General features: G+C 32.4%; 1 protein-coding gene across 9 annotated transcripts; it reads right to left on the reverse strand.

The window, feature by feature from the left end:
* Positions 1-247: 247 nt before the first annotated feature.
* Positions 248-4,574, reverse strand: LOC105783785 (protein ALP1-like). 9 transcript variants are annotated; one of them, XR_008192773.1, is made up of 6 exons: positions 4,353-4,568; positions 2,845-2,906; positions 1,893-1,976; positions 1,246-1,774; positions 924-1,149; positions 248-839 (listed from the first exon to the last, which is right to left on the reverse strand). XR_008192773.1 is itself a non-coding variant. In XM_052626450.1 (4 exons), the coding sequence occupies exons 3-4, from the start codon at positions 1,048-1,050 to the stop codon at positions 388-390; spliced, it is 579 nt and encodes a 192-aa protein (XP_052482410.1). In that variant the 5' UTR covers positions 1,051-1,149; positions 1,246-1,774; positions 1,893-1,976; the 3' UTR covers positions 248-387. The 9 variants fall into 9 exon arrangements, 2 of the variants coding, with proteins under 2 accessions (XP_052482410.1, XP_052482409.1); XR_008192772.1 differs by having other exon boundaries at positions 1,893-1,920; positions 4,353-4,567; XR_008192771.1 differs by having other exon boundaries at positions 1,893-2,906; positions 4,353-4,573.
* Between the last annotated feature and the right edge of the window lie 7,246 nt (positions 4,575-11,820).

Consider the following 11,820-nt stretch of genomic DNA (forward strand, 5'->3'; position numbering starts at 1 on the left):
AAATAACCGGCTTTGAATCCCGTATCAGCATTAAAGGTTCCAACATTGTGCAAGTCGACCATACAGGAAACCAACACAACATCTTCTTCTGGAACCCATTTCCTTTTGGTTCCTCGAGAATTTTGGGAAGAAACACTTGATTGTGAAAAACTTGACATAACTATCTTAAGAAAAAAAAAAACAAATTAAACTTAAATTCAATATTATGAATCAAAAGGTCAACACTTTATAAAATTATAACACATAATGAATCAAAAGAAAATAAATTATAATTCAACAAGTCTAGTACAATACAAAAAACAATTCAAACACCACCAAAGTTTCATAAACTAGATACATGAAAAAACATAAACAAATTAACGTTTACTATTTTTACCCTAAACCTAACTAATTTCTAGATGCTTGCCATTCATCGAACATTTGGTTGGCTAGTTCCATCTTCCAAGTAGCCCATGTATCCGATGGATGAATATTTACGATATTCGGTTCTTCGTCATCTATCACATTACTAGGTAATCCTTCTCCCAACTCCGCTTCAATAGGATCAAGACTCATATAGGTTCGAATAAAATTATGGAGCAAACAACATGCAATAGTGATTCTATTGTGCACCCTCACAAGATAGAATGATGGACTCCTAAGTATTCCCCATCTAAGTTTTAATAACCCAAAGCATCTTTCAATAACATTACGTGCTGAAGCATATTTCATATTGAAAAATTCTTCCGGAGTACTTGGCTGGTAACCCTGACGCCACTCATTCAAATGATATCTTTGTCCTCTAAAAGGTGCAAGAAATCCCTCACAATTTGTGTATCCAGCATAAACTAAATAATAACCTATAAAAAAAATTGTCATGGTTAATTTCCCCAAAAAGTATGAACTTAAAGATTAATTCAAAGTCCTCTGCTTTTGTACTTTACCATGAGGAACGTTTAGTCCATGTCTCCTACTAATGGCATCTCGAAGAACCCATCCATCAGCAACAGAACCTTCCCAACCAAGAAGAACATAAACAAAATGCATATCAGGTGTACAAACACCTAACATATTTGTTGCTATGTCACATTTTCACGTTCGATATCTAGGTTTATCAACTGTTGGAACCATAATCTTGATGTGGATTCCATCTAAAGCACCTAAGCAATTCTATATCACATGTATAAAACCTTGAGTTAGGATACTATATTTAAATCTAAATCAACTAAATTATGTACAAGCTATATATAGAACTCACTCCAATACCTTGAACCATTTCCACCTTGGGTCTGTAGAATTAGCTGTAATTGGCTCTGCCTTTTTAAATAACACATATTGTTAGCGTATGACATCATTGAAAACATTGTGAATGATCTGCTAACAGTTTCCCCGGACCTATTAAAGTGATGCTTGATAACTCAATTTTTAAGGTGATGGGAAATGATATATAAAAACATTGCCACTTGCTCATCAAAATGCATGTTCCTTGACGACTTCAATCCCCCTAAAGTTTGTAACATCTCACATAGTTTAAAAAAGGCAATTCTATTCATCCTAACTTGTTCAATACAGGTCTCGTCACTAGTATATACAAGTCTTTTCACATAATCTCGTTTTGCATAAAAATCTAAAATATAGGATCTAATCCTTGGTCTATAAGTATGTAGGCTATGGATGGCACCCAATGTAAGTAAGAACCAACTCACAACTGTACACATTTGCAACCATATTGTCAATGCAACACCAATTCTTTTACGCCTCACACTTTGTACTATTAAAGGCAGATGAGCCATTACTGCAAGATATTAAAGTGTTACATGTCTTCAAATCGTAGTAAAAGAGTCACATTTCTCCAATACTAATTTCAATAACAGTAAAATAAAATAAAAGAATTTAATTACCAAAAAACTTACAGTGATTCAGTGAATACAAGACGCTCAACTGTAGGTGGAGGAAACAATCAAACAAGTCAAAGAAGAAGAGGAAGCAATAACACACTATCAAAGAAAATGAACAATACATATTAAGAATCTTTACAAAGCACAAAATAGAATTTGCAACTATCTTTGCAAGTAAAAAACTTGAAATTCATTTCTTTATCAATCACCCAAAAAAGAAAAGAAAAAACTCATTTAACACATCCACATCCAAATAACATAGTTTCCAGTTCTCTGAAATATACATATATTATATGAAAATTTTAAAATATTCGATCTTTAATTTACCTTCTAAAACGTTTGTATTCATCCTCACATTGTAATTAACTAATGTTTTATTTGAATTAATAATTGTGAATAGAAAATATATATTATTTTGTTTGAATAGTTAAAATTAGTAAAAGGCAAAAATAATATGAATTTAATAGTTTTTATGAGGAAAGAAAATAAGGTCTTAATTTCTTTTATTTTGTATTAACTCAATTCGATTATAGGTATATAGTGTGTTAAATATCTTAAAATTATTTATTTTAAAATATTCGATTATTATTTGTATTTAAATAAAATCTAAAACTCCATATACATTATATTCTTACCATAACTTGATTTGTTTGTAGCATTTTATGTTCTTTCTTTTTTGTTTCGTTTGTTGAGAGAATTTTGTAATACTAATTATAATTTTAATCAAACAATATAAGTAATATAAAACATAGTTTGAAGACCAAAATTAAATATAAAATAAATTAAAGATATCGAAAATAAAAATAGTTTAAAATATATTAAAAGATTAAAATAGTTTTAAATGAAACATATCAAAAATAAAAACATATCAAAAATTAAATATAACCAAAATGTTCTTGTTTAAAGTAAAAAGATCAAATCCGATTTGTAAATGTAGTTTAATATGTATATATTGTCTTGTTGCTACCTTAGCACACCCTTGAGTGATATTTTTCCCTTTCTTGTTGCTACCTTCAACCACTTCTTTAGCTAAAACACAAACCATTCCATTATTTCAAGAGGATACACATTTAACACATAATGGTTCCAACTAAAAAATCCAAATAAAAATAAACTTAACAAAAAACCAAAGGCAAAATGAATGGAAAACATGAAAATGTCCTTAGCAACCATGTAAATGCCAGATAAAATCTGCAACTTTTGAATCAATCAAAATAGATGAAAACCTTTGGAAAAAGATAAAATTCAAATGTCATTTTCAACTGATAATTTAACTACAAAAATGTACAATAACATAAAAATACATAGAGAAATATTGGGATTTAAGGAACAAGTATGTGACTGGTTACACAGTACAATGAACCAGCCAACCTAAATCCAGGCTATCATGATACTCTTAATGAGGATCATAACTGTATTGAGAAGAAGAAACTCAACTCAACTCAACAAAACTTATATATTATTTAGTAAAAACTGAAGTATTTTCACAAGTCTTGGATATCATGATCAAATTACAGGTAGTAGAAGTTGATCAAAATGAATACAATAAAGATCCAAAATGACAATTTGTAAATTCTAAAAGTAGTGCATGAAGTCTCGAGGTAACAAACTTGTTATGGAATTCATAAGCACTGTCACGAAGCAAGTCAAGGTCAAAATAATGATGCTGGTAAAACTTTATCTAAAACCCGATGCAGTAGCTAAATCTCTTTAATTTAACTTCAATGGTTTTCTCAACTGAAATGCTTTGTTCAACTTACACTGTAAGTAGCCCGACATTTCAGAATCAAATTTGAAAAAAAAAGTAAAGCAATGGCAAATTTACTAGTAAAACGATTTCCTCATCTCCCCCGCCTCTGTTTTCTTTTTCTTTTTCTTGCTCAAAAACTCTGTAACTGATTCAAAGCTCAAAATCCAAAACCCCATCAACCCATTTACCACAAACAACAAATTCCAACCTGAAATTGAAATCTTACTATTGAGACAAGCAACCTAAAATCCCTTACAATAAACAGAAATGCCCAACAATTCGAAAAAAAAAAACAAGAATAGCTTTCTAACCCTAAATTGCCCTAAAATAATCGAATCAACCAATCGACCAATTTTTTTTCGAAAACTCATTTTTTGCACAGCTCCATACTGTAATGCTATTCTTATTTGATGGGAGGTTATGTTTTTTTTCTTATTCGGTGGAGGCTCTATAAATGATCAAGTGGGGAATGACTATTACGGGAGGAGGTGAATGAGAGATGAATGAAATTCTGTCGAATGGATGATTCAGTGAACCAAACTAATGAATTGCTGCTTATCACCAAATCATCTGTCGAATGGAGGCTCTGTAATTTGCTTTTCTGGTTTTACAATTTGCTTTGCTAGTTTATATCCAAATACGAAAGGGGAAAAGAAAAGTTGAAAGAAATGAAAGAACTTTAACTAAAAAAATCAGAGAAAAAAAAAGGAATCAAAGGCACTTACTGTAAATAAATTTGGTTCAGTGAGAAGGAAGATGACGAAAGGATGCTTGATTTGTCGTCGATTAAGGAGCTAATTTTCTAGGGTTCACTTTGGGGATGAAGAAGAAATCTGAGAAGAAGTGAAAACGATGAAGAAGAGAGGCAGGCTATTTTGGTCCAAAAAAGGAAAAATGTTTATTACGGGTGGTTTTGAATAGCAATTCAGACCTCCAACCCCTGAATTGCTGCCCTTAATAGGCTATTAATTTAAACCAAACAATAGTTAAAGTGGGCCCATTGAATAGAGTTGGAATGCATAGGCTATTCCATCCAACCAAACAAGTTGTTAGCTCTGTCCATGACCATAACCATAGTTTGATTCTAAAATAATTTAAACACAACCATTGGTGATTTGCTTTTATAAAAGGTTTAGTGATTTTAAAAAAAGTGTTTTAAATATTTTTTTAATTAATAAAAAATAAGTTCAGCTATTATAATTATTTTAATAAATACATTTGAAATTTTAATAAATATTATAATATAATTAAAATTATATAAAAATAAATCCTATTAAATTTTTTTTACCAAATTCTAGTAAAATTTAAAGTTGGAGTTTTAGGCGAGATACTATAATCTATGTATACATTTTTCTAAGAAAAAAAAAAAAGCTAGGGGTGCATATGATCCATGTCTAGTTAATTTTCATAAGTAAAAAGAAATTCAACGGAAGACATTCTAGTGGACTGTTTCTGTTTTGGTAGTAACAGAGTACAATTGAAAGACAGACATTCCGACAAAGATCATTTGGATACGTTTTTTTTTTCTTTTTTTCTTTTTTGTCTATAACACATAAAAGAGTTATGAAAATCAACCCCATACCAGTAAGTGTTAATTATGCGTGAAAAGTGTGGTAAGAAAGTGCTGGGAAATAATAAAGTTGAAATTTTAGTATTTTTCATTATTACAAAAATTTATTTTTGAAGGTTAATATGTAATCTTTAAACATGATATAGAAAAGTTAAAAATTATTTAAATTATATAGTATTTAAATAATTTAATATAATGATACATGAAATATAAATTTTAAATATCTTTTAATTAATTAATATAAATTATTTATAAAATTTATCATACTTAAAATATGTTAAAAACTTAAATATAATATTTTCTTGTTTGTGAAAATGAGAAGAAACAACAGCTACACAATAACCATATGCTACCTCCTTATGCCATCCAAATCCTCATGTACAACAAACAACACCTCAGTCGGCAGTTGCTACAACCCCCAATATCCAATCAACCGGTGGAGAGCCTGTGCAGCCAAAGCATCGATTTCCCTTTCGGTAAACATGTTGCACCTTCACCTCCCATTGTCGTCGTAGCAGCTGTAACACTGCCCGAACAATTGCTCATCCTGGTTTTGTTTGTCGGTGATCCCCCCAATACCTGTATGACAGCTTTGCTGTTTAGTTCAAGGGTAACTCTCCAAGCCCCCATCTCCCATGCATGTACCAACCCATCATGCACCCCCCACACCTCTGCTTCAAGGATTGAGCACAAAACAATATTACGCATAAACCTAGCTAGCTAATGACCCTGGTGATCTCCAACAACACCCCCGGCTGCCGCACTATCTGAATGCAAACTTTGAGCACCATCTGTATTCATCTTTACCCAGTTTGCACTCGACTTGGACTAAGCAGTGACTTGAGGTTCCTTCAGCACCAGTCATTGTTCAATAGCACAAAGCTCCAAAATTGAGCTACCATTTCCAGCACTAAGTTTGCGTGCTTGCTCGACTATACATCCCCTAACATCGGAGCTCGAATTGAAAACTGCGATGTTACGTCGCTTCCATAAACACTAGCATAGTGTTCCAAAAAACTGTCCCACCTGATCGAATTTGTCACAAATCGGCCTAGCTCAGTGAGATTAGCGTGCATCCATTCACCAAATGGCAAACTTAGGCTATGTTTGGTTCAATATAATGGCATAACCATAAACAACAATTTGGTTCAATGGAATGCCCTATTACGGTCTTATTCCATTACGGGTCTATGCAGTGAAATGGTTTGATTTCTATTCCGTTTCCTCACTACCAACTATTGATTCGATGCTTAATGAGGCCATCACCATAAAAATTCTCCCTACTTTACCCTCACGCACTTTCTCACCTCCAAAAAGCTCTCACGTAGCCAGACAGTCAGTCTTTTACTTCTTTCGACTCTGGCCATAACACTCCCCATCTTCATCGCAACGTCCTTTAGGTAAACATTTTCTCCTCTCTGTTCCTTTCATTTTCCTTTCTTCCAATTTTTTTGCCCTCTTTTTGCTTTCTTTTTTCTTTCTCTCAAATTTTGTTTTCCTCTCTTCCGTTTCTTTTTCTTAATCTATAAAGTTCCATCGATTGTTGGAAAGAGTAAGAGAGGAAAATTAATCAAAGTTTTAATTCCTAATTTTATTTGAAAAATCATTTAAATATTGGTTTCATTTTCTTATCTACTAATTATTTTGATCTATTTCTGTTTTAGATAAAAACGATTATTAGCAATAAAGGGCAACAATGAAGAACTGTGAAAGACTCACCAATTTAGCTTTAGCAGGTTTACTTTTCTTTTTTTATTGATTATTGGTTCATTTTAGTTTATCATTTAAACTTGTTTTGTTTTCATCAATTTTTTGGATAATTTATGTTCAATTTCGTTATTCAGTTGTTGAATTTAGTTGAATAGGAGAATAAAGCACTCGGTTAGCTACTTAGCTATAGTGGCTGGGTTTTGCCGAAACCAACTTTTATTTTGAGAAACAAAAATTAGTTGTCGATGAAAATTGGAGTCGCCACCAATCTTTTATTAAGGTGTGATTGGATCACCTAAAAGTGACCTTGGTCTACGAGTTTTAGAAAAACGGGTTCGGGAGTCAGTTACGTACGAGGAAGGATTAGCACCCTCGTAACGCCCAAAAATTGGTACTAAATTGATTAATTAGTGTCCTGATGTCGAGAGTTGAAAATTACGATCCTTAGTTAAATTAAGTTGTTTATTAAGACTCTCTCATTTTGGAGAAGAAAATGTCACACCCAATGCATTAGGGCACTATATTTTATTTCTTCAAAAATGAGTTTGTCCAAGAAACTTATGTAATAAAATTTAAAAGAATATTCAATTGTTTAAGATTTAAGAAGAAATCGCGGCCCAATACATTAGGGCACAATTTCTCAAAATCCTAAACATTGAATATTTCCTTTATTAATTTTTAGAAAGAAAAAAAATCTTTATCTCGAGAAATCAACACGTCACATCCAATGCATTAGAACACAACATATTGAATTCCCGACGACAAGCTTTTTATTTTGTTTGTTTTAAAAACATTCTCGATAATTAAATTCAACGAAGAAAATTGGAACCCAATACGTTAGGGCTCAATCTTTTCGAAGAGTCTAAATTCGAGTATTGCCTTTTTTTTCAAAGTTTTCCATTTTTTACGAATTTGAGTAAAACGATATAATGCTTCATTAAATGTAAATAACAACAATAAATACAACAATGACATAGAAATAATATAAACAAACAAATAAATGAAATTAATATTCATAAGGAAAAAAACAATAATCAATGACATGAAAAATATCAAATGAATGAGCAAAATAAGAAAATATAAATGTAAACACCATTAAATAACGAATGAAGAAAGCAAACAAAATAAATAAAGAATAGAAGATATATAATATATACATTGAAATTATGAAGAATAAAAGACATACATATGATTTACATATAAAATTTTGGATTATAAAATTTATATAAACAAAAACATAATACAATAAAGAAAAATATATAAAAATATATATATAATATAAAATATCGTTAAAAATATAAGTATGTATTTAAACATTTTGAAAATAAAAAACATAGATATATATGTATATATATATAAATATAAAAATATTCATTAGAAAAATATATAAATATATACATATACATATATAAAAATAATAATTATATACATATATATAGATTATAAAAGATAATTACATATATATAAAAATAATAATTACATATATTGAAATTAATTAATTTAAAATATATATATAAAAAAGTTATGAAGAATAATATAAGAAAACATACGTATATACATATTTACCAAAGTAAAAAAATTGAAACCTAAATATAAAAGTGTATATATATGTATATAAAAGTTAGGAAATAAAATAAAAATAAAAAGTATGTATATGTATATGTATATAAAATGTAAATGTATATATATGTATAAAAGTTATGCAAATAGAATAATATATATATATATATATATATATATATAATAGGTGCACGTGTTTATAAAAGTTTTTAAACAAATGTATGTATATATATTATTGTAAAAAATATGTATGTATATATATAGTAGTAGTAATAATAATAATAATAATAATAATAATAATAATAACTTAATAACAAATGGGGACTAGATCGAAGCTAAACAAAATTTTAGGGTCAAAATTAAAAATAAAAAAAACTGAATCACAATGAGCGAGAAAGGATGAGGACAAAAAGGGAAATATTCCCACGCTGGTCAAACGGCACCGTTCCAGTGGGCGCATGCACATGGTCTATGGACCAAATTAAAACAAAAAGAAAAGAAAATGGCTAAACTGAAAGTACATGAAATAACTGCATTAAAATCAAATAGAAAAAACGGGAGACCAAACGCGCAAATTCCCTATTTAGGGCCAGAACGCGCGGACCTTGCTTGCGGGTCGGGTCGACTCGCGGATCTGGTCCCTTCAAAACGGCACCGTTTCGCTTCTGTTTTAAGTTTTTTTTTAAAAAAAGAAAAATTTAGGGAAAATATTTTGTTTCCCTTTCCACGAAAGTAACTTGACTTCCTCGGGTTTTATTAACCCTTCAACATGCAGTTTTCAAGAACTCCCCATGGCTTCAATCGCCGTCCTAGCCTCCGATCATGACGGAAAATGGAGCAGAACGCGATAAGACCGAGTAAGTCTCCCTTATCCCCTTTTATTCTTGTTACAAAATAAAATAATAAAAAAAGAATAGAAAAAAATTAAAAAAATAGATGCGATTCACCTTCGAAAAATTTCTTTTGTATTCTCAGTATTTTTCTCTCTCTATTTTCGTATTTCTTTTCACTGAATCCCCCTTTTTTTTACAATATTTCAATGGATTTTATAGCCGAATCAAAATAGAAAAAAATAGGTATAAAAGGAAATTAATTCTTTGCTTCCATTTTGCTATTAGTCCCTTTCTTTTCGCTGCTTGTTTCCTTGTCTATTGCATTGCAGGTTCATGGCTAGCTTGGAGATGCGCGGTGGTGTAGCACGCGCAGGGAAGAGGCGCGCCTGGGCTACTGTTGCGGCACGATGGCTGGAGCTTGCTAGGGTTTTTGATTTTGTTTCAGTTTTGGGCCAATGTTGTATTGGGTCTCTATTTAGTGGGGATTTGGGTATGTAATTTTGGGCTTTTAAATTGGGTCAATGTAATGGACATTTGGACATTTATTTTATTTATTTTTTTGTTGGTTTTATTCGTTTTTGGTGTTTACTAGACCGAACAATAATTGGGTATTACAGCTGCCCTCTTTACTCAGTGTCATGTAACGGGGACGGAGCAAAGACTTTAAAAATGCCTAATTTTGCCCGGTCGTGCTGGACCTTGGTACTCTTCTTCTTCAAGTAGCCTCAATCCTTCCTAGTGCTTCAATTTACTACAATGCCAGAGAGATAGGATTTGTACATTGTAGTTTCTCAAGAGAACAAAATTTGCTATCTTTAATCTGCTCCACTGCAACTTCAGAGAGATAAGATTTATAGCTTCAACTTGATCTGCTGCAACTTAAAAATAATTTTGATGCGATCTGCTCTACTATAAGATCCATCATTCTAATCCACTCCACTACAACTTTAGGATTTGTTTATTCAGTCTGCCCCACTGCAATTTCAGGGGATAAGACTTGCTTTGTTGAGTCTGCTCCATTGCAACTTCAAGGAGATAAGACCCGATGTGATCTACTCTACTACAACTTTAGAGAGATAAGATATGTGGTTTTAATCTGCTCCACTGCAACTTCAGGGAGATAGGATTATTGACTTTATCTACTCCACTGCAACTTTAGGGAGATAAGATTTGCCATATTCAGTCTTTTAAATTGCAATGTTGGGGAAACAAGATTCACCGTCGTAGCTTCAATCTGTTCCACTACATCGCCAAGGAAGTAAGATTCGCCGTTGCGGCTTCAATCTTTTTAATTGCAATGTGGGGAAACGAGATTCACTGTCGTAGCTTCAATCTGTTCCACTACACCGCCAGGGGAGTAAGAATCGCTGTTGCGGCTTTAATCTGTTCCACTGTAATGCAAAAGAGATAGGATTCACTGCCCACAGTTTTAATCCACTCCACTTCAGCTAATCCAAGTCTTAATGCCAGTGAGATAAGATTCGCTACCCTCAGCTTTAATCTGTTCCACTACAACATCAAGGCGACATGACTGATGTCTTTGATCTGCTTCACTGCCAGTACAGGAAGGCAAGATCTGCTATTTTTAACCTACTCCACTGCTACTCACGGAGATATGATTAATCTTCAACCTATTCCACTGCTGACCAGAGAGATAGGACTCACAATCTTCAACCTATTCCACTGCTGACCAGGGAGATAGGATTCACAATCTTCAACCTATTCCACTGCTGACCAGGGAGATAGGATTCACAATCTTCAACCTATTCCACTACTGACCAGGGAGATATGATTCACAATCTTCAGCCTATTCCACTGTTGTCTAGGGAGATAGGGCTGGGGTCATCGATCTACTTTGCTGTTGGTGCAGGAAGGTAAGATCTGCTATTTTTAACCTGCTCTGCTGCAACCTAGGGAGGCCAAGCTGGTATCTTCGATCTGCTTCGCTGTCGGTGCAGGAATGCAAGATCTGTTATCTTCACTGATCTGTTCTCTGGGAAACATGACCTGTATAATGAACCTAATTATGCCTAATGATTAGGATGGCATAAAATGAATCAAATGCTCCTAACTAGAAATGTGTGAATGGTGTTTGCACGAATGCATAATTTTTTTTCGAGAATGATCCTACTTAGGTTGTCATTGCTCGAAGTTTATTAAGGCTTTAAGACTGACGTGCTACAACACCTTCTTGTTTGGGTGGCTTTTCTGAAGAAACATTTAAACAGGTTGCCCCCCACTGTAAACCTCAAAGTTCAATCTATTGGGGCGCAAAATTTGTACCATCATTCTCCCACTGTAACCCAAAGGTAGGAATATATGACTTTTTCTTGATCCTCTCCTATCACAATTCAAGGATACAAGATCTAAATCTCTTTGGTCCCTCACACTATTCCCAGGGTATCGTACCAAAGGTTTATGCATAAATGAAGGCTTTCTTCTCCGAGGAAACCTCTTCCTATTGTCTGGTGATCATTGCTTGCTTGTTTATTTAAGCTTTTTTCATCAACACGACATCTT

Source organism: Gossypium raimondii, chromosome 13, assembly GCF_025698545.1.
Source record: "Gossypium raimondii isolate GPD5lz chromosome 13, ASM2569854v1, whole genome shotgun sequence".
NCBI classification, from domain to species: Eukaryota; Viridiplantae; Streptophyta; class Magnoliopsida; order Malvales; family Malvaceae; genus Gossypium; species Gossypium raimondii.

What these genes read in the sequence shown, in the direction of transcription:
- LOC105783785 (XM_052626450.1), bottom strand. Translation starts at nt 1,050, where the DNA reads ATGTTAGGTGTTTGTACACCTGATATGCATTTTGTTTATGTTCTTCTT. An exon ending in TGGACTAAACGTTCCTCATG is followed by an intron (nt 840 to 923) that starts GTAAAGTACAAA and finishes TTTTTTTTATAG; the next exon opens with GTTATTATTTAGTTTATGCT.